The 27347-nt window shown below is 37.0% G+C and overlaps 3 protein-coding genes across 7 annotated transcripts; 2 read left to right on the forward strand and 1 right to left on the reverse strand.

Annotated features, from left to right (window-relative positions):
* The first annotated feature begins 849 nt into the window (after window positions 1–849).
* Window positions 850–2882, forward strand: LOC132191917 (transcription initiation factor TFIID subunit 8-like). Its single transcript, XM_059607051.1, has one exon. The coding sequence runs from the start codon at window positions 1556–1558 to the stop codon at window positions 2669–2671; it is 1116 nt and encodes a 371-aa protein (XP_059463034.1). The 5' UTR covers window positions 850–1555; the 3' UTR covers window positions 2672–2882.
* Window positions 2883–6395: 3513 nt separating this feature from the next.
* Window positions 6396–9252, reverse strand: LOC132191777 (membrane magnesium transporter-like). The gene is made up of 4 exons (XM_059606873.1): window positions 9075–9252; window positions 8884–8936; window positions 8696–8796; window positions 6396–6648 (listed from the first exon to the last, which is right to left on the reverse strand). Exons 1-4 carry the CDS (start codon window positions 9145–9147, stop codon window positions 6555–6557), a joined length of 321 nt encoding a protein of 106 aa, XP_059462856.1. The 5' UTR covers window positions 9148–9252; the 3' UTR covers window positions 6396–6554.
* Window positions 9253–9379: 127 nt separating this feature from the next.
* LOC132191776 (uncharacterized) lies at window positions 9380–23847 on the forward strand. 5 transcript variants are annotated; one of them, XM_059606867.1, is made up of 15 exons: window positions 9380–9490; window positions 9680–9864; window positions 9947–9987; window positions 10684–10954; window positions 11141–11484; window positions 11616–11901; window positions 15316–15383; window positions 15786–16037; window positions 16803–16878; window positions 17209–17285; window positions 17416–17465; window positions 19522–19606; window positions 22480–22578; window positions 22814–23213; window positions 23488–23847. In XM_059606867.1, exons 2-14 carry the CDS (start codon window positions 9711–9713, stop codon window positions 23042–23044), a joined length of 2034 nt encoding a protein of 677 aa, XP_059462850.1. In that variant the 5' UTR covers window positions 9380–9490; window positions 9680–9710; the 3' UTR covers window positions 23045–23213; window positions 23488–23847. The 5 variants fall into 5 exon arrangements, with proteins under 5 accessions (XP_059462850.1, XP_059462851.1, XP_059462853.1 ...); XM_059606868.1 differs by having other exon boundaries at window positions 22814–23134; XM_059606870.1 differs by lacking the exon at window positions 10684–10954 and having other exon boundaries at window positions 9947–9982.
* The last annotated feature ends 3500 nt before the right edge of the window (window positions 23848–27347 follow it).

Here is a 27347-nt window from a genome sequence, read left to right on the forward strand (position 1 = left end):
TTTGTAAATGTAATAAAATACAATAAATACTACTATAGTAAATATTAAAATGATAAAATCTAATAATTATTTAATTTAAAAATAATAATTAATAAGGGTATATATCTTATAAATCTCCAAGTCAATGCGCCAAAACAAAAACTCTCTGAACTTGTTTTTTCTTTCGAATTTTTACTCACTAGGTCAATCGAAAAGACAAATTAACTCCTACCCTTACATTTTCCCCAAATGTTTAACGCACATCAGTCCCAAACGAAACGTACCATTTTGTCATGTTAGCATATTAAATTTTTATTAATTTAATTTAAAAATTAAATCTAAAAAAAAAATTGAAGGGGTACTCGGCGGCCACCCCTTCAAAAAAATTTTTTAGTAGATTTAATTTTTAAATTCAACTAATATATTGACATACCAAAATGGTGCGTTTAGTTGGGACTGATTGACGTTAAATATTTGGAAAAAAATGTAAAAGTAGTGGTTAATTTGTCTTTTCGATTAACCAGTGAGTAAAATATGAAAAAAAAAAAACAAAAAAAAAATTTGAAATTTTCTGTTTTAGCGTTGATTCAAAGATTTATAAGATATATAGCCTTAAAAATTTAAAGAATTTAATTTCTCTCAAATATATTTTTGAAAATTACATATAAAACCCTGTTATTATTGGAAACGGATCGCCCTTTTCCGTTATTATTAGGCCCCCAACCCACCCAATTCCCAGGCCCCAGACAACAGCGAGATCTAGCGAGTATGCATCTCATATGACACGCGCTGGTGGGCATGGAAAACTCGGCGTGTGATTGGTTGAACCGATTGACTAGGCTCTATAAATAAACGCCCAGGAGCGCCCACTTTCGTTCATCGAGCTCAGCAGCAGTCTCTTTTATCACCTTCCTTGGATCCATAGGGTCTTACCAGGGTTTATCAAAAAAAATTTATTTTTATTTTTGAAAATTCCTTAAATTCCATCTATGTCCCTAACGTCCTTCACTGTTTCTAAACCTCAACAATCACTGTTCAAAACCCTAGCGTCCCCATTCTCGTAGTCTATGCTATTCGCAACTCTTGGTTCTTGTTTTTTGTTTTTGGATCCGAGTCTGGTCGATTGACGGCACGATTCGTTTCGGAGTCTTGGAATTACTGGTAAGATTCCAAAGAACTATTATTTAAAAAAAAAAAAAATTGTAACTTTCTTTGCTCAGTAGCTCAGCTTCAAATTCGTTAGGGTTTCTCGGTTTCGATTCCATTTTATTTATTTTCTCTTTTTCGTTGGGTTTCTGGGAAATTTTGTAGAAGAAATTGGGGTCCTAGAGAGGATTTTTCCACTCAATTGAAGGTGGTAAAGAATTTGGCCAAGCTGAGTTGAATTTCGAGGTTTTTATTTTATTTTATTTTATTCGATTTCTCCATTTTCTCGGCAACCAAACGGGAAATAGGTGCTTTGGGTGTGGATGAATGTTGTATATTACTGAATGTTGGGGAGCATTATAGCTGGTGGAGATTTATGGGCTGAGTAATGCGGGTTCGAGAAAACCCTAAATGATATGAGGGTTTGAATATGAGCCATGGAGGTGTAAATGTTACGAGAGGGAATGAGCAAGAAGATCGTGATGCGTCGAGAAGACTCGGAGCTGATGGTTTTGGGCGAGCAGTGTCGAAGGTTGCGGTGGCGCAGATATGTGAGAGCGTGGGGTTTCAGAGCTTCAAAGACTCCGCTTTGGAGGCTATCACTGACATTGCGATTCGATATCTCAGTGACTTAGGAAAGACGGCGAGATTCTATGCTAACTTAGCTGGTAGGACAGAGAGTAATGTGTTTGATATTGTTAGAGGGTTGGAGGAATTGGAAGCTTCGCAAGGCTTCCCGGGTGCCTCAGGGGTTAATAATTGTCTTGCCGGTTCAGGAATGGTGAAGGGGATTATTGAGTATGTGGGTTCAGCAGAGGAGATTCCATTTGCTCAGCCGGTGCCACAGTTTCCGGTGATTAAGAATCGGAAACTGATTCCGAGTTTCGTTCAAATGGGTGAGATGCCGCCTGGCAAGCACATGCCGGCTTGGTTGCCAGCTTTGCCCGATCCCCATACGTATATTCATACTCCCGTGTGGAATGAGAGGGCGACAGATCCTCGAGCAGATAAGATTGAGCAAGCACGACAACGTAGAAAGGCAGAGAGGTCTTTGTTGAGTTTACAGCAAAGGTTGTTGTCGGATGGTGCGGTGGGAACTTCGGCTTTGGCCTCATGTAGTGATGTACAGGAATTGGACGGGGCTGACAAAAACCCATTCCTTGGCACGCCTCTGCAACCAGGTCAGAAAGATGTTTCTCCTGTTGTCTTACCGAGTAAGCCTTCGGCTTTGGATGAAATGGTAGAGAGAAACCATATCTCTGTGCTAGAGGCATTTGCTCCTGCCATTGAAGCGGTGAAAGGTGGGTTTTCTGATGACGGAGAAGATGGGAAAAAGGGTATTCCTGATGTGAGGCCTGCTGTTCAGCTAAAATTCAGAACTGGCAAGAAGTTTCTAGGTGAATCATTGGATTTGAGTCTTCAGAAGGGTGGTGGGAGATCAGCACCTTTTCTTGCACGGGATGAGGAGAGGGATGACAAGAAGAGGAGAGCTGAGTTTATTCTTAAACATACTACGGAATTCCCACAGGAACTCAATCAGTTGTAAACTAGTTAGTTTAGGAGTCGGCATTAGCAGTGGGCTATGGGTTCTCAAAATTGAGGGCATACTCTGTTCTGATATGGATATTTACAGAATCTAGTTGTGAGTTCCTCATGGTCCACTTAACATTTTTTAGAGGCATGTCCATGTATGTTTCCTTGTTACTCCCGACATTTGCTTATGATTCTTTGAAAATGAAGTCTCTGATATTTGTATACACTGAGTTCTGTTGTTTGGATCGATATACTGAATTCTCTTCTCCATGTTTTGATAAGATTTTGAAATATGGAGCTGAATTCTCTTGTCCTGGGATCATGAACTTCATTCTCTTTTTTCATGCAATTATATGGAACTGTACAAAATATTTCACACTGCCGGTGCAAGTTATATAGCATATTAATTATTTTGTTATTAATAAGTTATATTTTTAAGGTTCTTTTTTTCCCTAAAAAAACTATTTAAAAGAAAAATTAAGGTCTAGTACCAGTTCATGACTAAACTACTTTGAACAAAAATGGATTTTGCAACAACTAAATTAACAAGCAATCTGATGAATTAATGCATGAGGTTGATTAAAACATAGGAGTAATTCGGTGTTGACCAAATAAACTTGAATTTATGGAACTTTGTGTGTAGTTACTTGTTAAGCGTGTAGAAAGAAGTGCTAAACTTCCATATTAGTTAGTTAGAGCTTGATCAGATGGCCTTATGGTCAAACTCATTCTTTTCTTTTGCTTAAACAATGCTTTTAGTTGGGGTATTGAATTATTATTACACAACTCAATGCTAAACAAAGATTGTTCAATTACTGTGAAGAGGGACTTGGCTAAGATGGTTTGTCATGTGCACTCCAATTAATACTGGTGAGCAATATTCTGCTCCTTGTTGTTTAACATCATTAAAGCTGCAGGTGTTTTTTTTAGTTATTCTCAAGTCAAATTGCTCTTGAACAGGGAGGATGCTCCACGATGGGGTAACTTTTTTTTAACTTGTTGTAAGGTCAATAGTATATGTGTTGCATTTTACGTGGGGGGAGGGGGTATTAATTGATTGCACTAAGAAACACAGAGAGAGGCATACTCGTCGGGCCGACTAAAGGAGATCTATATCCTATACCAACTTGGGAGTCTGGCTTGCTTGCATAAGAAGGAAGGTGGATTGGGGATCAAAGGTTTACAATACAAGTCACTTTGAGGAGGCGACTGGACTGGAGTGCTTTCATCAAATGATGCATGTGGCTGAGCCATTCCCATCCCAAGTGGTGGCCTGATTTGGCCTAGCCTGGTCGGGAAGAGATTCACTTAGAGACTATTGCTATCAGGAATATCTTTCACTTGTCACAAGCAAGCATTCTCTTCCCTTCCTATCCCGCTGGTCGAGCAAAGAATACCTTGCCCTAGACTCTATTGGAACAAAGCAAAGGGAGGCAGAATGGAGAAAGGAAAGGGACAAAGGCAGGCTTGCTTGGTGTGAAAGCTGCTGGTTTTGGGGTAGGGTACGGTACTGAAGGTCTTCTCTTGGACGGTATAGCGTTGCTCCACCTCATTCAGCTTACAGCTCTTGTAAGCTATGGGATGCCCCTCCTGCATGAGCACCCCGCCAATTGCGAAGTCGGATGCCCGAATAGAATTTGGGGAGATGGAATGTAACCTTCAATTCAGGAAGGGATGGGGGCCCATTTGTTTATATTTTAGCCAAGGAGGCCAAAGAAATAATGGCATGGGGAAAGAAAAATATGGGATGGAAAAGCTCCCCAAACTGCTTGCAGATGTCAAAGTGACTTGTAGCAATAGTATCTACTGTATGGAATTGAAATACTGCTATGAACAGGGCATAGTTCAGATTGGTCTTTCTGAAAGGAGAAATTGGGGGATACTGAAATGTGGTCTTTTGAACAAGGTTGGACTTTCATTGTTCCAAAACGCATCTTGGGCATAAATGTGGTCACCTTAAGGGCCGTATGAGTTGGCATAAACCAACGTGTCTTTAGTCAGTAAAGCTAAATTTTCTTTATTTTTGCTTTTCAGCCTTATGATTAAACTATATATGATGAATTATTTTCATTTGAACTTGTTCATTGGTGTTCCATGCCATGTAGTACTCATGAAATCTGCCAAGGCATAGGAGCACTTCCCTGAGGTATGTCCTGCTTCTTGCTATTTTCATACATCGTCAATTGAAGTGAAAATGCTTAATAATATGTCTAGAATACAGTAATTTTTTTTGTTTTTTGGCTTTCTTTCTATTTTGCATGCCATTGCAATTTATTCCTATATTTATTTTGTTGCTTGTATTCTGCTGTAATAGTTTATTCCTTGCTGTAGGAATTTATGATGTCATGTGACTAATATATTTGAGATGCTAAGTTTCTTGCAACTTAAATCAAAGAAAAATTGATAGGAACAGGAGTTTGTGGGTTCCTCCTCAAACTTTAATTGGTAAAATGACAGTAATCACATTTTAAAGGAAAAGGATACTGCAGGTTATGTCCAGCAAACCCTTTTGACTGAATACAAAAACTTGTTCTGCGGCATCTATTAACTTGATGTATGGTGGATAGGCAAGATATTAAATGCAACTGAGAACGTTTGGTCTCTCCCTTGCCAAGTGCCAGCACGGGAAATTGCCCTTTCTTGGTACTTTTATGTCATCAGATTTACTTAAAGCATTGCATCTTCTAGTTTCCGACCTGCGAAGCTGGAGGAAACCCTTCTGCAAATTGTCTCATAGCATACTTAGCCCTGTGAATGGAGCTGTTTTACCTCAATTTGATTCTTCACAGATTGTAGTATTTGGACTTCTCAATTGTGTCGCTCTGGTGTGTTTGTTGCGTGTGTGTGTGTGTGTGTTGTGGAAAGACATCATGTCCTTTTAGGCTACCTACTTGGAAGCCTCTAAAGAAAAAGAAAAATGGATTTGAATAACTAAGTGATAGTAATTTTATAATTGTCTTCTATATTTTCTTTTCTTTCTCTTTTTTCGCTTTTATTAATTTATTTATCTATTTACAAGTAGTCGATAATTTTTTTGTATCTAAAATCCATACGCATTCATAATTTAAGAAAAATTAGCAGAACGAGAAGCATCTGCCAGGCTTGCTTTGCAAAGCAGCAATTTTAAGAAAACCTTTTATTAAGTAATAACTGGGAGGAGACGAGAACATAATACTTGCTAGATCACTAGATAGTAGATGATGATCTAAAGGAGGAAATGAAAGACATTGGAATTTCAAAACACCGCCACCAACTAGATGATCCTTATTTCATTCACTTTTCTCAATAGAACCAAAAGTAGCTTTGTGGGATTATATATATATATATATATATATATATATATATATATATATACTTACATAAATTTTCTCCAAACCAATCTGGAGAAAATATTTTCCAACTCATTTAAAATAATGCAAAAGGTTTATAAACATTTAAAATGTTAGTTTAATGTGGTTTTTAAATATTTAGACACTTGGCACTATTTTAAATAGGTTGAAGTATATTTCCTCCAAACTGGTTTGAAAAGAATTTTTGGTTTTTTTTTTTGTTTTTTTGTTTTTTGGTTTTTTATCAAATCTTGGTTGGATGTGCATAAAACAGGAGATTGGTGCTTTCAAAGGAAATGGGGATGTTTCATCCTCCCCTGCTGCCGAACATATGCCATTGTTGTTCATTCAACTTTCACAGGCAGGCTACAAACCCTCATGGGTTACACAAGGACCAACAAAATCCCATTAAAAAAAGAATTCGAGTTTAAATTAGCAGATAGAGAAGTATTTTTGTAGTAAGTTGCGAAAGAAATGAGTTGATACAAGGACATCATCTGAAACGACTAAGGCCACTGTTTTTCTCTCTACAAGAAAGGACATCCTTTTAACTTGATAGAAATGAACTCAATGTTTGAGCTTCAAATCCATCTCCAAAGGAAATACTTTGCCTCGATGGTTGAAAATCATGAAGTCTAAATTGGCTGGTAAAGACACCATCCTGCATCCAAAAATACACAAATCCAGAGTTCAATAATCTTACAGGCTTACAGCCAATATTGCTAGGGGAAGCACAGTCACAATCATTGAACAGTTCTGCCTCCGAAATTAATACAAAGCAACAACAGAAAGCGACTGAGAAATTCTATTGAGATAACTTTCTTTGCAGACAATGTATTAACAGACTAACCATTTAAATGAAAACCCGAATTTTTTATTTTTTGGTGTCAAGAAATCATCTTAGCCCCTTCAGGCATGTGCAGCAAGGCTTAGCTCTCATTATTTTCTAGAACAAGTAATATCTCACTTTGGAGAAAATGAAAAGACGCATCAAACAAAAATGATGCACAGAACAATTGACTTGAGAAATGATGGAGAAAATGGTTAAGGTATTCTAGAGTTAGATATGAACCTTCTAGGCACATCAAACAAGAAATATCTCCTTGGCACCACTTATTATTGTATGTGAAGTATATATAATGTTGAAGAATTAACAGCGGCAACTCAGATGCACCTTTATCACATTAATCGATCAGTAGAAATATAAAACAGCATGGAAATTATAAACTGGTCTGTTTCGTACTTTTTTTTTTCCTCTAAGTTGGTCTGTTTGGTACTTACAAGATGATGAACTGAGTCACAATGCAAAAGGCTTCATGATTTATTTTCAACTTTAAATAGTATAAATTGGAAACTGTAACGAAAAAGAAAAGAAAAAATACCACAGAATATTACTTTTTCGATATCTAGGGACGTTTGTACAACAAGCTCTATAGTAGCTATAGTAGCTAAGGGCACCAAAAGAGTCTAGGTGTTCAATCTTCACAAGTTGCAACCAACAATGTGCTAAAATTTCTCTTTAAACATGCAAGAAATGGCATGAGGGTTGACATCAGTCTTATCAAGAAACAGCTAAACAAATTCATATAAATGAACAAGAAGAATAACTAACTCATAAATGCAAGGATTAGTTTTAGATTTCTCTTCTGAGGCTTAAGAAATTTAATCACATAGCATCACTTGCTGCCTTGCCTGTACTTTCATGTGCCTTGACAGGACATAGTTGCTCTCTTCTAAAGGTAAAAAGTTTAAATATCATAAGAAAAGTCATGCATTCTACCACATTAGATGAAAATAAGGGAGTGAATGCCGTTTGTTACTTGTTCACTCCCTGAAAGAACAAAAAAAGTTTGAACAGGAAGTAAAGAAAAAAGGCATGCACTGGGTATAAATCGTTAATCTTGATAATGCGAAATATGATTTTATTGGAAAAATCATTCCCATCAACCCCCTATGGAGCAACTCAATGATCTTATTTTTGATCATATATGAAACAACAAAGTAATATCGGGTAAAGTTTAAAGGTCAAAGCTCAAACACATATAGAAGGAAAGCATCTACAGAAATTCTGTAGAGCAATCCAAGGACAAGGAGACATGAAAGCAATGTGGGCTAAGTGGCAAGATGCTGATAGTCTGGTTCTTATATATATATATATATATATATATATATATATATATATATATATTATTTTTATTGAAAATTACACTGCCCCTAGTGATTTTTAAATGCAAGACTTCACCTTCAACCTGTTCTTACAGGAGGAGGAGGAGAAGGTCCCATTTGATGTACAACACATTAGCTTTAGAATTAGCCTTAGAAGGCAATTGAGTTCAAAGGCATCCAGTTGTGAGCTTTTATGTCAGTATCATAAATAACCATTCAAGTATTTTCGCCTATGGGTACATCAGACGCCCATATTACTTAACAGAATCAAAATCTGGTCTTTTTCATCTCAACTTTTGACTATATTTTATATGCGGAAAACCTTAATGCTACATAAAAGAAATTTACATTGCTAAACATACAATTTAGCATGTACATACTCTTAATGTCAACTGTCATAGGTTTCAATCAAACTGCTACTAACAAAATCTCCCATCAAAATAAAACAAAATCTATTAATCCCTCTAACCTCAACTCTAACTTAAAAAAATAAAAAAAATTAAAAATTAATTGAAGAAACAGAAAGAAAGGCATAGGAATACCTATTCTCTTCGGAATGGGGAAGTATGGAAAGAAACTTCCCCGGCACGGTCAGCGCCGCCCACATACAGAAGACTAACCCCAGAAGCAACTCAACCACCACCTGCATTCCCAATAAACCCCCAGATTCATATAAACACCACAAACCCATAATTCAAGGATCAAAGAAAAGCCAATAAATAATACTCACATTCATTGGAGGTCCTGAAAACTCTTCCTCCACAATCTTCAACAGACCTCTATCTGCAACCACAACCAAATCCATCACAACAAAACCAAAGCATAAAAAATTCAACACCCAGTAAACTAACTTCAAATTTCATAAATTTCATATGGATTCAAGTTTTTGGGCATGCCTATGTATACATATAAAGGACTTACATTGGATGGTTGAATAAGCGGCATGGGCGAGAATTAGGCCTCCAAAGACGCCTATCACGAAGCCCAAACCCATTTCAACTGAGACCTTTTTGGCGATTTTCTCAGATCTCCGGCCGGCGAGAGTTCCAGGCACTGCTCTCTCTCTTTCTCTCACTGGCTAGTCTGGCTTTGTTCTCGTGCGAAGTGCGCAACGTATAACGACGTCGTCCGCTTTTATGTATGTCAAAAGACTCGAACACAAGCAAGTGAAACAACCTTTTTGACCATTTCCTCGAAACTCACCGTTTCGTCAGCTTGTCGATACCAGAAACGCTCCGTTTTTGTGACCCCTGCATTAAAAGAAGAAGAAGAAGAAGAAGATAACAAAGTACTACAACGTTGGCGCTCCCCGCATTTTCTCCTTTTGATACTCGAAGGTGGCCTTTCTATGCTCTTATTTTTTCTTTTCTTTTCAGTTTCTCTCTTATGCGTCCACGAGAAAGTGTTTGTGTTGTGTTGAACACCCACTTGCGTTTTGATTCACGTTCTTTTTTTGGATGAATTTTTTTTATTCACATTCTTGCGTTTTATGTGGGGTTTCTTATTTTGTTCAATGCAATTTACAGCTCCAATTTGGCAAAGGGAGGCAAGAGGGTGATGGGTCAGCTTCTGAATCTAGTCCAAGCAACTTTCTTTCTAAACAAATTTAGTTTCTGCGATGGACCCAAGTTGCTTCGGCAAAAATCGTGTTCATACGTAGCAAACTATGCTCAACTTCAGATATACCATGGTCTTCAATTGCCTTTGAAAGGTCATAGAACTTGTATAAGTAGTTTAGCATCTAATTTCTTTTCCCATGTTCCTCTGGTGAAATGTGGAATTACTTTTGGCAGGGGTGGTTGTAGGTCGTGTTGACAGCTTATTTATATGTAAGGTATTATACTGCCCAGCTTTCTTCTTTAGCTTATTCAGAGTTACTCCTTCCTGATAGTGATTTTGTATTAGAATTCTTGTTTGTAGTAAGATAGTATTTTTTGTAAGTATGATCATAAGTTTCAATTCTTTGTCTATATGCTTTACCCAATGTTCCCAATATTTTAGGAATAATTACTTCCATGCTCTGTATCATTAACAATTGATGTTCGTGAATCAAATTTGAAAATGGAGCTGTGGAGATAACTGAAAAGAAGCCACTTTGTCCAGCATTTTTTTATTTTGGCAGCTTCTCTCTTTTTCTTTTGTAAGGAATGAATCTTATTAAAGGAGTACTTAATAATGTGGAAAGTATACAAAAGAAAGCTTTGGCGAAGTACTGGTCACCAATTGATATTGTGTTTGATACCCCTTTTATACGCATATTTACAGATTCGAATAAAAGAAAAAATAAAGAAATGTGCCCCTTTTAGTTTCAATCTCCTGGGCAACACTTCTTTCCTGTTTAATTCAAATGAAATATCAAGTCCCTTGGAGACACATATCTCCAAAGCCCTTAAATGCTGTGTTGAACAACCAGTTATTGTAGCTTTATTGGCTTTGCACGGTGTTGTCTTATTAAATCATTCAAAGTCTGTGAAAGCTCTTGTTATATGCTGGCTGTGGTATTAATATGAAAACCGGGTTTTGCCCTTAGGGCTATTTTTGTAATGGAGGAAAATTGGATGCCTTACCGCACATACAAACTCTTAGAAAATTTTCCAAGGAGGAGCTAGCTGCAAAAGTTGTTATGGTCAGATTTGATTCTACCATATTGCTTCAAGAAGAACTGGACCACCAGACTCGATTAGTCTCCAATGCACTTTTCACCATTAAGTATTTATATGAAGCTGGGGCCAAAGTAATTCTAGCGAGTGACTGGAGTAAAAACAGTAACCCAAAACTTGTTCTTGCAGAGTCAGTTGCAGGTAATATCTGAAGCAATTCCTATTCCTGATGTAGAACACCTTTGATTTAGTTTGCATTTAGGATCCTGTTATCCTGGTTCATTTATATTGGATATGAAGTGCTTAACTCAAAACTGAAACTTCTACATTGTTTATTTATGTGTGGAGTTTATTTGTAATTAATGCTTGAATGTCCCTATATTTCAGATTTCTTGTCATCAATCCTTCATTGCAAAGTTGTTCCAGTACAGTTCATTTCTTGTGACATGCCATCAAAGATGGAAGTCCTTGAGAATGCGGATATCTTTCTTCTTGAGAATCTTTCTGAGTTCAAAGAGGAAGTTGCCAATTGTTCAAAGTTTGCTCAAATGTTATCATCAGGAGTTGATATTTTTGTTAATGACTGCTTTTCCCATTCTCATAAAATCCTTGCATCCACTGTTGGTGTTGCTCGCTTCTGTCATTCCTGTGTAGCTGGTTTTCACTTTGAGGAGAACCTATGTCAACTAAAGAAGGTTGCCGAAACCAGCAGAAATCCTTATGTTGCAGTTGTAAGTCTGTGCTGCTGTATAGAAGTTTTAAACTACTTTCTTAATAGTGCAAAGTTTCTGTGAACTTCTAGAAGTCTTGAGACCTTTTCTCTATTAGTTTCTGCACCACACTTTTTATATATGCAATGCAGATTGGAGGGGATAATCTCTTTGACAAAGCAGCTGCCTTGCATTTCTTGGCTTCTAAATGTGATGGTTTGGTCTTTGTTGGAAAGATGTCATTTCAAATAATGCATGCATTGGGAATATCTGTTCCTTTGGAATTCGTGGAATATAGGGCACTCAAAGAAGCTTTAGATATAGTCCAGTTTGCGCAAAATAGAGATGTACAGATTCTCTGTCCAAAAGATTTTTGGTGCAAGAATGATCGTTTTCCAGGGCAGTTGGAATTGTTTCCAGCTCATGGCATTTTGGATGGTAAGATTGCTTGTAATTGACCCTGGATAGTGAAACTTTGCATCTACTTTTTAATGATTGGACTATTCAAGAAATGGGTGATCCTCATGAAAGGTCAAATGTGGTCAAGCATAAATCACTCTTTTGCCTATGACTAAAGATTGTCTTCAATATGATGGTTGGGAATCTTTGATATTGTTGGCTTGTCATGTTGTTAATTTTATGATTCTTACAGTAAAATGTTCTAACACCGCCGTACCGCGACCCCCCAAAACCTACTGGGGCCCTACAAAAAAAGAAGAAGAAAAAAAAAACATTTTTCTTATTTAAAAGGCTATATATGTGGTTTACAAGAGTTGATAGACAGATGTTAGCCATCTTGTTTCTTTATTGTTTTAATTCCCATTTTCCTTCAGCTTTGGCTGTGAGCATATAGTACATGAGAACAACATTGTTGTTCACTTCCAAGTTCTTATGGTATACTCCACAATTCATAATCAACTTATAGGAAAGATCCATCATTTAACACAAGGTTAATATATCTTGGTTCTCTATATATTTACGTAATCATAGTTATAACAATTAAGTTCCATCCCCGGTGGCCTTGTTGGAGAAGCCTTCTGCCACCGTGGGTGCGACTATAGGTCTAGGTTCTTCTCCGGCACCGGATTCTCTTTTTGTGAATGCCTCTTTTCTTCCATCGGAGGTTCCATCTCCGGTGGCCCTCTTGCAGAAGCCTTCTGCCGCCATAGGTTGGTCTTTTGTGCACGCCTTTCCTCTTCTGCTGAACCAGCATGCAGACTTCTGCTGCAGATGGCGTGCCGAAGGTTTTCTGCTCGTCAGATGCTAGTTCGTTGTCTTTCTCTGTTGATGGGTTTCCTGTAGGTGCTTCTTCTTCAGGTGCGGCTGCGTTGGGGGAAAGGCTCCGCTTGTCTCTTCCTGTGATGTTAGAAAGTCTTTGGGTGCTCTATCTCAGCCGTTGGTCGGGACCATAGTCCAGTCCACATCATGGCTTGTAGGGATCAGACAGCTTTCTCGTGTCTATGAGGTGGGTGAATCTTTGGAGAGAGGGGTTTTGGGTGAGAAGCCACTAGTCTTTGGCCCCCCACCTAGGCTTTTGCTAGACTTGCCCTGGAGTTGGTCTTCTTCCTTTGAGGTGAGAGTTTCTTCGAGTGGAGGTGATTTGTAGGGGTTGTTATCTCTCCCGTGGTAGTGTTGTGTCTTCAAGCCGCGGGGATCTCTTTTGAGGGGAACACAATGGGTTTTTTGAACCTCATGGCTCAAGTGAATAAGGGTCAGCATCATGAGGTCCCAGATCTCACTCCCAAGCTTAAAGGGAGAAGGGAGTTGAAGAACTTGGAGTGTTCTGTCAACTTTGATGCTAGGAGTCATGGCTCTAACTGGGGCAAAAGCAAGAAGGCTCTTGCTGTGATGCAATCTTGTTTAGGGTTTGTGGGCTGGTTTTTGTTGGGATGTTTGGTGTTTGGGGTTTCTTGCTTTTCTTTGTTTTTTCTGTTTTTTGCGTCCTTTTTGTATACTTCCTGTATACTTAGGGGCATGCCTATGCTTTTTATAAAATTTCTCTGATTACCTATCAAAAAAAAATACAATTAGGAAAGCCTTATTTGAGCTTTAGCTAAAATGGCATTTCCTCCCTTTGTAGCAAGGTGGAGGGTGAGGTCTTGAGTTCAAGTCCCACCTGGTGTGTGTGTAACTGTTTACTTTTTATGTTTGATTAAGAGTCTCCTGATCAATTAACACAATGAGTATGAGAGGCCAGTTTAAAATGAGCCATTGAGCCCATTGATTACTGATAGCAATCCATTTGCAGCTATATTTGGTAGTCCCATTTGATAAATTTTTAAATGGGAAAGGATGATTGGTACAGAGAGGGAAATTACAACTGATATGTATTCTATTAAATTATACACATTTGGTGTGTTGGTTCACATATAACTCATTAATGCTGACTATAGTTAATGGTTCCCCTCTTACATATGGAAAAGGATCCTCTCCATTTCAAAATTCCTCCATTTCTTCCGTTTAGTACATTTTGAAGGGTATTGCATTTAATGCACTACCATCATTAAAACTTTTGGACAACACTACCTTTCAAAATGAACTAAATGGAAGAAATTGAGAGATTTTGAAATGGAGAGGATCCTTTTCCCTTACATATGTAGTTACCAAAGAAAGAGTAAAAATCTATTGTATTGCCTGAGACCTGTTAATAATAGATAGGTTCTCCTTCCCAGCCTTCTCTCTCCTATTTTGGAGATTTCTTTGTATAGCATCTCTCAGTGTGGTGCAATCATTCAGGTTTTAAGCAAGGGCAGAAGGGTGTGGGTTTTTTTTTTTTTTTTTCTTCTGGGGTGGGGGGTGTTCAAGTGGACTCAATTGGCCCCCACACCCCCATATTTAAGATATTCTTATAGTTGCTAGGGAAACAACTATTATTGCCCCTCCAGAACTTTTTTTTTTTTTTTTTGGAAGTTTCCCCCTCAACTTATAAATGAAAGCAACGATCAAATTTTACTATTCATATCAGTTTGGACAGACGAGGTGGGTTTTGTATATAACCAAAATACCCTATAGTAAAAATTCTAATTACTAAAATATTTGTGATAAATGAGTACTAGTTCGTATATGGTAGTCCCTGCAATTATTATTAAGTTTTTCACTTACCTTCCATACTTATTTGAAGATTTTAGAAAGTCTCAATGTCATATTGTTTGGTTAAATTGTTATCTGTAATTTTTATTAGTACCGACTTAGGATTTCTAATGCTTTATTTACTGTTCTTTTTTTTTCATTAAAAGATGTTAAAGACTCAATCTCATTATTGGTGAGCTCCCCCCTCCGACAAAACTCTGGCTCCACCACTGGTTGTATGCCATCACCTATTGGGACTATCTTAAGTACTACTAAACGTGCTGATTCCTTCTATTTCTTGACTAGTTTCTAATTGGTTTTGATCAAAATGCATATGGCCCCATAATCATTCAGAACCATGAATCTATTTTTGCCATGCCACTCTTGAGTTGAAGGGCTCTCCTCTGAATAATAAATGAGCCTAAATGCAAGAGATTCTCCAACCATATAAGAAGCGTTTGATGCTAGTGAGTCCAGAATTTGTTATACCATGTCTGAGGTCCAATACTTTGTTGTGACATCTGATGTGGTGCTTGGTGCTATCATATATCAATGACTATGTAGAAACTTAGATAACTACATCGTTATTTTCTTACATTAGATGAGTAATGTGTTTTCGGTATGCAAAACTACCAAAAGAATGAAAGAAAATCTACAATTGGTGGATCAGGTGGTTTTCAACATCATAGTTTTTGGTTGTTCTAACTGTGTAGTCACGATTCCAGAAAATGATAGTAATTTCTGAATTTTGAATTATTTATACATAAGTTCTTTCTGTTTTAGGTTGGTTACCTGTTGATCTCGGGCCAATGTCATTGGACGAAATAAACTCCTTGCTAGCAAAGTGCAAGGTAAAAAATGAATAAACCAAATGAATTCTGTTTTTCATTGTTTTTGTAATTGCAAACTGTCAGCATTTGGGAGGGTTACTGTTTAAGTATATATAAGAAAGGGGTTCCATTGTTATCGCAATTAGCTTTTTAAGAGTTTTACTAAAAAAAGAATGAATTAGTAAAATTTTAATCTTTCTTATATGATGGATAAAATGCATATAAAGTTTGTTCTTAAGTAAATTCTTATTTAATTTTAGGATGGCTGTGTTGTTAGGACCTTTTTTTATCCCTTGAGCTTTATGTTCTCAGGACTACTTTGCTATTGTTGCCGCGTTTGTCATGTTTAGACCTACCTGACATCTTCTTCCTTATTTTTTTTTTTTTGATAAGTAATAAAATGTTTTCCTTATTGTATTACAGAAAATTGTATGGATTGGTCCAGTGAAATTCAGTAACACAAATCAACATACAAATGGAGCATCTAAATTGGCACAGATGTTTGATCTTCTAAGTCAAAGCAACTGCGATGTAACTGTTGTTGGGAACATGGCATGCAAAGTGATAATGCAAGAATCTAGTTCTGTCTCTGATTTTAATATGCTTGAGAATGGTTCAGTTGCATGGGAGTTTCTCAAAGGAAGAAAGCTCCCAGGGGTTATGGCCTTAGATAGGGTAAGTTTCATTTAGTTCTTTAATCTCTTCTGATTTAATATGAAACTTAAACAGAGCATTTTGTAAAACCAGGACTATAGAATCAAATAAGACCTATGATTTGTCATTTCTGCTTGTGTTACATACCCCTAATGGTTGGATCTTCCATTTGATGGGACTTTCCATTAAATTCTTCAAGTGAAAAAATTGCTTGTAATTGAATAATGTTTGCCACTGGATGTGGTGAAAACCCAATTTCATTCAAATGATCTTCTTTTGTTCATTAGTGTTGTTGGATCTTGTCAAATATTGTAAAATCTAGATGACTCATCGCTGGAGGGAAGTTCTTGAAACATGTATTCTAAGCTATGTAAAATGATGGATTGAATCAGTTTACCTTGTATGTTTGAAGACCCCCCAAGTGACTTAGCAACTCTTATATTTTGTGGTCTCATTGAAATTCGCTTTAGCACATAAAGATCATCTTAGCATTGAAACATTAATATGTCCGTGTTCTAAAGTTAAATCCATTTGATCTATTCCCTTGCTCCACATTCCTATATCACAATTTCTTGGGATTCCTGCTTCATATCTGAATATTGTGGTGGTAGTTTTCATGGCAAGCGCAACATATGAATATGACAAAAAGAGTCTAAACCAAGGGAGCTAAGGGATCTGACTTATTTATTCTCACACTTAAGGGGCTAGAAGGGCTAAGAAATTTGACACTCCATAATATAATAACAGGGTACTGTTCAAATTGCTGAAGTTAATTGCTCTGTGCAGGAATACCCATTTGAGATCAACTGGAATGCTACCTACTCTGATCCGATGCAGCCTTTGGTAGTTGATATTGGAAGTGGTACTTCTTCCCTGTTCCCTTCCTGTGGTTTCCTTTCTATTTTTTTTTTATTTTTTTTGGGCCTGGTTCCCTTTCTATGGTTTTAATTTCAGTATATTAGTTGTTTTAGATTATATAGAGCTGAAAAGAAAACAAGTGTTGTTCCTCTTAAGCTAAACTAGAAGCAAGATATAAGTCTATGATTGAAGAAAAAAGATGATGTAAAGTTCCTCTATGTGATTTCATTCTAATATGGTAACCAAAGCTCCTAAATATAAAAAGGCAAAAGAATCTGCAATCTGCAATTTGCAATTACTGCTTCTTTCATGACATTTGGATTATGAATGTTAGGTAATGGACTTTTTATTCTGGGGATGGCTAGCAAGAGGAAGAATTTGAATTTTCTTGGTTTGGAGATTAATGAAAAGGTTTTATTCTTTCTCTTCTTTTCTTTTTATTTTTTTATTTTTTTTATTTTTATTTTTTTTAAACTTCTTGATTAAGTCATAAATTTCATCAATCATCACATTTGTTAGTTCCTTTTACAACTTTTTTCAGCTTGTAAGGCGCTCTCTAGATTCTGTTCGACGATCTGGCATAAAGAATGGGTAAGGGCTGTTGACTTGTGGCTGCAAAAAAATTATGCACCTGTGAGAAAAATTGATTTGTCAGTCTAATTCAACCTTCGTATTAAGTTTATCTTTACTGGATTCTACCAGCATTTTTCTGTTGTGTGTGAAACTTATACTTTCATTATCCGTATGATAAAAAATTATAAGTTCTAGTTTCATGTTCGATAGACAAAATGACATTGTTGATTCTACTAGCACTTTTTATTTCTCTCTCTCCTCTCTGTTGGCAAGTGGTGGCACGGGTAGGCACATCCACTCAACTTCTTCTAGCTTCTAGCATTTCTGGCTTCGGCGTTAGGTTTGGGTATTCTATCTTTTTGCGAATCATGGGTTTTTCGTGGAAGCAAAGTCCTTTGAGTTTTTGGCAATGGTGGGGGTCTCAGTTGTAAGAATATTTGAAAGGAGTAGGGGTGTTCCTCGCTCAATAGTCATGTAGAAAGTCATTGTGTTGTGGCTATTTGCTACAATGGAGGTTGTGCCTCAAGTGGAGGGTATGAAGGAGTTTGTGAGATCCTACAGGGTCGAGAACAAAGCGGCCGTTTCACAACATTGTTCTAATAAGCATGGCCACTTCAATGACCTCACGGAGTATGGTGAGGGTCGAAGGGGTTTCTTCACTATCTCGAAAGGTGATGATAACGGTTGAAAGGCTTTTTCTTGTGAACTCCACGGGATGTTAGTTCATTTCCACTCGTTTTTCGATGAAGGGGGTTAGAGTGTTGCCTTACTAGAGGCCTCCAGGTGATTCACCCAACTTGGGTGATTCAACATTAGGGACGAAAGTCTCGTTTGAGGCGGTTGGAGGAAAGTTGTATTTGGAAGTGCTGTAGGTTCAAGACTGCTTCCAGCATATACTTCAACGCTCAGGAACAATTTTTGAAATTTAGTGGCAAACGGTCTGAATAGACAGGTTGGTAGTGGCAGGGGTATTTCTTGGGTCTGCTCAGGAAAATCCCAAAAAATAAAACAAATGACGTAGACTGTACAAAGGATGGTGGGTGCTATTCCAGTGCAACTTTAGATTTCTTCACCCTAAAAATCTCCTTTTAGTCTAAAAGGAGAAATTGAACATTGTGTATTGAGAGATTAGAATTGAGCCTAGGCCCTCTTGGTCTGGAGACTTGTGTATGCCTAGTGAAAGATGGTGCAGATGCTCGCTAGGCCTAGATTCATCTATGGTGGCCATACCCAAAAGAGCATCTTCTATTAGGCCCCGACTTAACATTAAGAGTCGACCCAAACTATCTTCCCCTCTTTAGGGACTTTTGAGCTCGGGTGTGGAGGTCCTTGCCTCGCCCATGATGGCCCATCCTATTAAGACTAAGGCTTGTTGGTTTAAAAGCTTTCGGCCCGAACCCAAACTCTCTCTCATGTGGTAGCTAGAGATTTGTGGGCTTCGATTTTTAGTCTATTTGGGATAGAGTCATGCCCTGACAGATGGTGGAGTTGATGGCTAGTTGGAGAGGTCAACCTGTAAATCTTCTTGTTTTGGAAGTTTGAGGATGGTTACTCTTTGTTTAATGTGGTGTATTTAGAGGGAACGCAATGCTCAAAAATTGGAATAATGTGCAAAGACGGTGCATGAGCTAAAAGCATATAAGTTCAAATCCCTTTATGTTTGGATGGTTGCATTCAATAGTTTTCACTTTTCTAATTTCCTAGAATTTTTGAATTTGTGCTCTTCCTCTCCTCCCTTATAGGGGGTTGCTCTTGTATACTTTGTGTGTGCTGGGTTGCACCTCTTTGTACTTTTTATAAAATTGATTTACTTACTAAAAAAAAATAAGATCATGAATTTGATATATTATGAGTTTGTGGATGTGCCTCTGGTTTTTCTCATGGCAAGAAGTGTTTTTCATGTTCTTGGACAACAATTTTCTTCTAAAATACTGTAGGTTGAAGATGCAGCAGGCATATTTTGGACTTTATGGATTTCAATTTTTCATAGCTGGTTTAAAATTTTGAATCTATGGATTTTGAGTTTTATTTCACCATCTTAGCTATGTTGTTTTTTTGGTTTTGTCTGTTTAAGGTACTTCATTGCGACAAATGCGACGACAACATTTCGTTCCATAGTTTCTAGTTACCCAGGAGAGTTGATTCTTGTTTCAATACAGGTCAGAACTAAAATTTCATAACCAATTTGGAGTATCCACTTCTTTTATTTAACCATAGTTCTTGTCAATGTGTCTATTAGGCTTAGCCATGAAGAAGTTCAAACACTAGAACCTTTTAGATTGTGTCCTTTTATGTGTAATGGAATTTGGTGTAGTTAACAACGCATTCTCAGCAAAAATTGGCAATTGGTTAGTCAAGATGAGGTTGCATTCATGAAGAATAATCTGTTACATTTTGTATTGGATTTTTACAATATCACATGCAATTCATTAAGTGAAAACTCTGGACCTAGGAATTCAATGCCACCATCATTAACACCCCTAACTTGAGCACCTGGCACCTCAACCGCAAGGTTCACCACAGTGGTTCGCAACCGTTAGTTTTCGCTTTGCCACCCCCCCCCCCCCTCTCTCCCAATACACACAAATAACTGCTGCTGTAATAATTGTTGTACCTTAATTTTTGCTGCCTATAGCGCCTTTGCTACCAGTGCCATGTTCCTGCCATCATCGCCACCACCTCCACTATAGTCAACTGAGCCCCCACCAAGGCATCAGTCCACCAGCAAACAACCTTGCCACCCAATGCCATCTCACCACCACTAGGGAGATTTTTCAACTACGAGGATTGTCAGCTCTATGCCACTGCTAACACCATGTTGCCTCTCCCAGACCACCACTTGTGTTACTGCCAACACCACCAACATCACATCTTGGGCTACAATGCTACCATGCTGCCAAAAACACCTTAACTGCTATCCTACAACAACCAGTGCCTCTAACATTTTGGTTTGTGCTCTTAGCATACCACATCTTGACCACTCTTTTGCAACTGTGTCCTTCACTACCCTTATCATTCTTCACCATGACCGCCATTCATTAGGTGTTGCAATTATAGCTTCTCATGTGTTTCCACTTATTTTTACTGGAAATGTTGGCTTCTGTCTCCCTAATGTCATTTTGACCCACAAGAGTTGGAACCAATTTTTTGGCGCATATACCTGTTCTTGTCTTCGTTATCTGTTTTTGTATAAGGGCTTTGGAAAGGAAGGAAAGAATGAAAAGGAAAGAACTCTTCCTTTTCCTTTCTTCTGTTTGCACTGGAAAGAGTTTTAATAAGACAGATTTGGTTATTGGCAGCTATGGACCCTAGACCTAGGTTCCTTTTCATTTCTTCTGTTTGCATTGGAAAGAGTTTTAATAAGACGGATTTGGTTATTGACAGCTATGGACCCTAGACCTAGGCTCCATTTACTTCGACGTAAAATAGTTTCCAAAAAATGATTTTCGCATTTTATGGTGTTTACTTCGACGTAAAATAGTGGTCAACAGAAAATATTTTCCTTTTGACTGAAAATTCTTCTTTAATTTTCGGAAAATGGTTTTACGGTTTTAAAAATCGTAAACTATTTTTCAACTTTGAGCATCTCATTCTCAAATCGACGGACCTTGCCAAGACCTACCCAGAATCTTGCCGGGACTTTCCCGGGACCCGTTCGGGACTTGACCTGGACTCGCCCAAGACCCGCTCGGAACCCCGCCAAGACCTGCTCGAGACCCGATCGGACATGAACGGGACCCTCCCGGACCTGCCCAAGACCCGCCCAGGACCTTTCCAGGACTTGACTAGGACCTGCCCGGGACATGATCGGGACCGAACCGAACCACCCCGAGACTTGACCTGTACCCGCCCAGGACTCGCCCGGCACTTGCCCGGCACTTGATCGGGACCAGACCGGGACCTTGCCAAGACCTGCCCAGGACCCCAACGGGACCCGCCTGGGACTTCACATACCAGACCAAGACCCTCCCGGGACTTGCCCGAGACCCCGCCGGGACTTTCCCGAGACCCGCCCAAGATTTGACCAGGACTTGACTGGACCTGCCCGGGACCCTGCCCGGGACTTTACCGGGCAGGTCCGGTCAAGTCCCGTGCAAGTCGCGGTCAAGTTCGGGTTAAGTCCTGGGTGGGTCCCAACGGGGTCTCGGGTAGGTCTCGCCAGGGTCTTGGGTAGGTCTTGGTGACGTCTCGGGCGGGTCCTGTTGAGGTCCTGGGCGGGTCCTGGTCAAGTCTCGAGCGAGTCCCGCCGGGGTCCCAAACAAGTCCCGGGCGGGTCTCGATTAAGTCCTGGCAAGTACCTTATTGGAAAAAATATAAAAACTAAAAATTAAAAAAAAAATTAAAAAATTATTTTCCGTGCGTGCGGTAAACGCTGTAAAAAGTGTTTTCGACAAAAAATATTTTCAGAGAAAATGACTTCCCTGAAAATATTTTCCGACGGAAACCATTTTGCGTCGAAGTAAACGGAGCCCTAATGTTGTAGAACATGGGGGGTTGGAATGGTTCAGATGTTAAGCTCGCTTTTGGGTGGGAATTAAAACTGCACTGATGTTATTCCAACTCTCCTGAATCCTTTTGCACAATGACTCTACCTTTGTTAGAATATGAGAATAATGTTTCTTAACCCTATTCTCATTTTTTTCTCACAAACAGAAGGAAGTGTGATTTCCAATCTTAGATTCTTGTTGTAAATCAGTTTAATAACTTCTAAGAAAATTCAGAATTTTTTTTTTTTTTTAAAAAAAAGAGCAGTTTCCATTGTTTCTCATTAGAAGTTGATGAAGGTGCATGTGGGAGAAAAAAAAAAAAAAAAAAAAAAAAAAAAAAAAGGTTCTTGTGTTTAAATTCAATGTACTCTTTCTCCTTGAAAATGAAACTGAATGTACGCCACCACGTTATGATGTAGTTACAAATTTGATGACATTGACTTGCTTTTTCCTTTTAATTTCATTCCGTCTTTAGTGTCAATTGCTAAATTTCAGTGTACCTATAGTTTCACTTTCACTAAGATCAAATTTTTTTTTCCATATAGTGTCCAAATCCTGATTTCAATAAACCAGAATATAGATGGAGAATGCTGCAAAAGACATTAGTCGAAGCAGTAGTAGATATTCTGACATCTGATGGAAAGGTAACAGTGTTTCTGTGCAGCCTAATATTTTTAATTTTGTTTATTACTCTGATCATCATTCCCTTGGAAAATCAGGGGTATATTAGAATTCCATCTGTTTTGTGTTTGTAAGTTATGTGACACATCATTGTACCATGGTGTGGCTTGCTTAAAAAACAGGCAATCAGGAAATGCTCTGATCTGTTTGAAGCCGCATAGCACAATATCATTGACTATCTTTTCTTGTATTTACTAGGTCTTTCTGCAATCTGACATAGAAGCAGTGGCTGTGAGAATGAGAAAACAATTTTTAAAATATGGCAAGGGTAAACTTTCTGTTGTGCATGACCAAGGAGACGCTAAATGTAGCGGAGGGTGGCTTGAGGAAAACCCATTTGAAGTTAGGTCAGATTGGGAACAACATGTTGTAGATCGTGGGGCCCCTATGTACAGATCAATGCTTTCTAAATCAACTGGTGTTGAATGAAGTTGCTGGATTGTTGAATTGTGAAAGCTGGCTGTAGTATATTCCAGTGAAGCTAACTGGACGTCCATACCTCTCAAAAAGCATGCAAAAGTAAGCAAATGTCACTGCAGCAAGGCTCTATCCTTTCTGAGAGTCTATTGTTTTTCCAACCTGACATCGTCTTGAAATGGTAATCTACTAGTACAATGCTGCGTCTTAGTAACATTTTATCGATTCACACAAGGATAGATTTACATGTGCTTCCAGTTGTGTCACTTCCATTTTAACAGATGATCGGACATGGAATTTATATGTGGTGGATAGCATGTAGCTAACTGGTTCTGGAAAATACTTTTTTCTTTTTTTGGTTCTTTTTAAGGAAATGTTTTCCTTAATAAATTGGAGCAAATCAAAAATGACCTTTGGAGGAAGATGACATTCTGGTTAACTTTGCATACTTGCAGGGACGAACAGTCTTCCAAGTTAATGAAAACACAGTTGGATGCAGGGCAGCTATAGGTATACAACATGCGAAGGTTTAAAAAAGACAGGTGCAAAGTGCAATTACCAATGATTATCAGCAGTCGTCAATTATGTCTACAGGGACAAGGAGTAGGGAAGACTTCATTCCTTCCCACCTAAAGTTGCTATCTATTTCTATAAATCTTTTTTGTATCTCCTTAATGTATCCATATATTTTAGGACCAAGATCCCCTAGAAGTCTGAGGATATTAGAATGTAAATTTCCTCAAATCTCAACCATTATTTTCAAATTAAACAGATGGGATTTGTTATATGAGCATTTATCACCTCTACCAACTCAATATTTACCACTTTAGTATTTACCATATTTTCTGGTAAAATCCCAAGCATTGAAGACAATAGTTGGAATGTGAGAAAATTTACATAGTAGAATACCCTAAGAATCATAGAGGATCTTAATCCATATATTTGTTTTACCCCTTGATTCTGTTTAGGAATTGTAGGATCTGTTGTCCGTATGCTTAGTGTTATCTATGAATCTGCTGAACTTCCAGGACACTATCCATTTCTTCTTTGAAATAGAAATGAAAATCAGTTTTTCTTTTTGCTTCAATTTATATGCTTGTGATCCTCTTAATCAAGAGGGAAAAAAAAAATGTGTGGTTGACTTCCTTTAATTAAATTAATTTAGTACATGATGCAATATGGATGGTGCCACACATTGGTTCTAATCTTCAATGTATGCATGGATGAGAAATAAGATCCTCTAGAGTTCTTGAGGTATTCTCCCTTGTAAAATTCTTAAAATTCAACTGTTATTTCTAACTTATAATAACTGAGATTTTGCTACCACATTGATTCTCATCCTAATCATGGTGCTTGAGATGCCTAATGAATGTGTCACATTCAAACTCAGATTGCCAGTTTGTCAAAATAGCCTATTCAGGAGTACAGGAGTTGATAGGTATAGCCTTGCATCTTGAGCTATGTTGTTGGTTTTAATTGCTTTTTGAGGGTAAAGGTAATGTTCTGACTGCATTTTTTTTTTTTTTTTTTAAATCTCTATAAAAATAGTGAAGTTGGTTTCATTTTAGATGTAAAACAAAGTTGCAATGATAATACATCATTAAATTATATTCAAATGTCATGTCGGGTCATATCAGGATTGGAAATCCTATATTCCGATTCCAACTTTGGTTTTTTTTGAAAATATTAACCTTATTTCAACTAGATTGGATTTTGGAAACACAGTTTTTTGCCCAACCCTAAGAGGAGGTAGGGAGAAATGATATGTAAGAGTGAATGAAGCCCTCCAAAAAAGATATCCTAAACATTCTTGATATTTAGTTTTCTTTTTGTTATAAATATATAACAATATATCAATATATTTAAGATATAGCTTTAAGATCTTCATCAGTCTTTTTCTCTTTCTCTGCTTCTGCTCTCTTTTCTCCTTTTTCATAAATCCTATATATATTTCTACGCTCTTTGCGACTTTTTTTCGGTGCAATTTTAATTGAATAGGGTGGGAAAAGAAAAACAGTAATATTTCACAGACAATTTTTTTCATTGAACTTTTGGCTTTTGCTCAATTACTAGTAATCTGATGATTAAAGAGAGTAACATGCTGAGCAATTAAGTGTGCACTTTCTTTCTCCTTTTATGCATTTTTTTTTTTTTTTTGGTCGGATTTTCAGCATAATCTATAAAAGCAAGGACACCATACATTTTACTTTTAAGCTCCTTTTTTTTTTTTAAATTTTTTTTATGGTTCTACAATGTGGGATTCCTTTGTTCTAGCTTTATCTTTCTTCTCATTCTTCTTTTAGTGCTTGAAAAAAAAATTTTTTAAAAATTGTGCTTTTGAAAGAAGGGAACCTGCTTCTACCTTTTGAGTTTTGAGTCGAAGCCGTTGGTACATTGTTGGCCTTTTTTGTTATTTGTTTAAGAGTATATTTGAAATTGTGTTTGAAGGGCTTGAAAGTGTTTTTAACATTCAAAAAGTATGTTTGAAGAAAAAAAAGTACTCGTTTAGGGAAAAAAAAAATTAAAAGCACTTTTAAGGGTGTAAAAAGCCTAAAAATGGTCAAAACGCACTTTTAGCAAAAGCTTAAAAATGAAACTTTTTGCCTATAAACTCTTTTTGACATAAAAGTTCTATTTTTCAAACATAATCCCAAACAAATTCTAATTCGATTTTGCAAATAAGGCAATTTAAAAATAAATAAATAAATAAATATTTGGGCATCACCCCCAAAAGTTCTTCATATCTTGAACATATCTTCATTTGGAGTGGTTGTCGACTCAACAAAATCAAAAAGCCCTTCTTTTTTTTTTTTTTTTTTGGGGTTCCGCCTCTTCTATAGTCAGAACAATTGAAATTGAAATTGAAATACCCCAAGAAAAAATAGTCAAAATAATATACTAATAATAGATATTATATTTTTATCTTATAATTGACTAACAATGCTGTCGAAGCACTCAAATTCAACCATTGAATTTTTAATAAGGATCAATCAAGAGTTAGTTTGGAGTGCTACATCAACCTTGTTACAAGAATTTTTTTCCTTTTTTTTTTTTGTTTAATTTAAATCTTATGCTTAGTGGGCTTTTGATTATTTTACTAAGTCAACATAGGCTCAATTGAACGAGTCTGCTCATTCTAAGCATGTTCATGAAGAGCTAAACTAGGGCTAAGGAATTTGATGTTTACAACTTTCTATCGATATGAAACAATACAAATGGGACAAAAATGCTGCGCGGTCACTTTAATAGGGCAAAGATGGCCACGCGACCATCCCTTCAAGTAAGAGTAGTCGTGCAACACAAATGAAACTTTCTCAATATGGCCGTTTTCCAAACTCAAAGATAAAGCTTCCTTAAGTTGTTTCATTAATAAGATCCGCTCGATTTCTCTCTCACAAAAAAAAAAAAAAAAAAAAGCAGTCGTGCAATCACACCCTATCCTCCATTGAGGATGACCACGTAACTACTTTTTCTCCTCTTTTGGGATGGTTGTGAGGACTCTACTATCTCTCTCTTTTTAAAAAAAAAAGTTTTAAAGGGATTTGCAATCTCAAAAATTGTGATTTTAAAATGTAATTATTAAAAACGCAGTTAAGCTTTTGATAAAATAGTGGTTTGACCTTTATAATCGTAGTTTAGCATTTAAAATTGTATGTTTTTCAAAAAGTTCATCCTTACCAATTTTCCTGAACAATATATTTTCTACAATTTGGCTTAAAATTGCATATTTTGTCTATGAAATTGCAATTTCAAACACATCCTAAATGAAAAGAGGTTTTACAACTTTTTTTTATTTTTTTAAAAATAGTGTTTTAATGGTTCGAATCCCCTCTCTCATTCCCTTATGTAGGCATGTTAATTATATATATATATTAGAGGCTCTTTTTCCTACCACAATAAAATCTATTAAAAAAAACAATTAATATATAAAAAAAAATCAAATAAAAAACAGTTTCAACAAGTTTAATGGTCATTTTGTATCTTTGCATTTTGCCCTTCGTGGAACCAAATACAGGTTTGAAAAAAAAAAAAAAAAAAACACTCCTTTGGTAATATATTTAAGGGGAATGCCAGATGTTCTCGTGGTGTTTTTCTCGTGTTTTCTCGATCTTATTTGTAAATTATTTTATAAAAAATAAAAAGAAAGTCTCTTATTTTTCTCACTTATTTTTATAAAATAATTTACACCTATGACGAAGAGGAAGAACACCATGAAAACATCTTTTATTGTTTTATTTTTATTTTTATTTTTAAATCCTTTTAAGTTTGAAGGAATTAACTAATAACACTCGCTTTTTTTCCTTTTCCTTTTTTT

This window comes from Corylus avellana, chromosome ca9 (genome assembly GCF_901000735.1).
Source record: "Corylus avellana chromosome ca9, CavTom2PMs-1.0".
Classification (NCBI taxonomy): domain Eukaryota; kingdom Viridiplantae; phylum Streptophyta; class Magnoliopsida; order Fagales; family Betulaceae; genus Corylus; species Corylus avellana.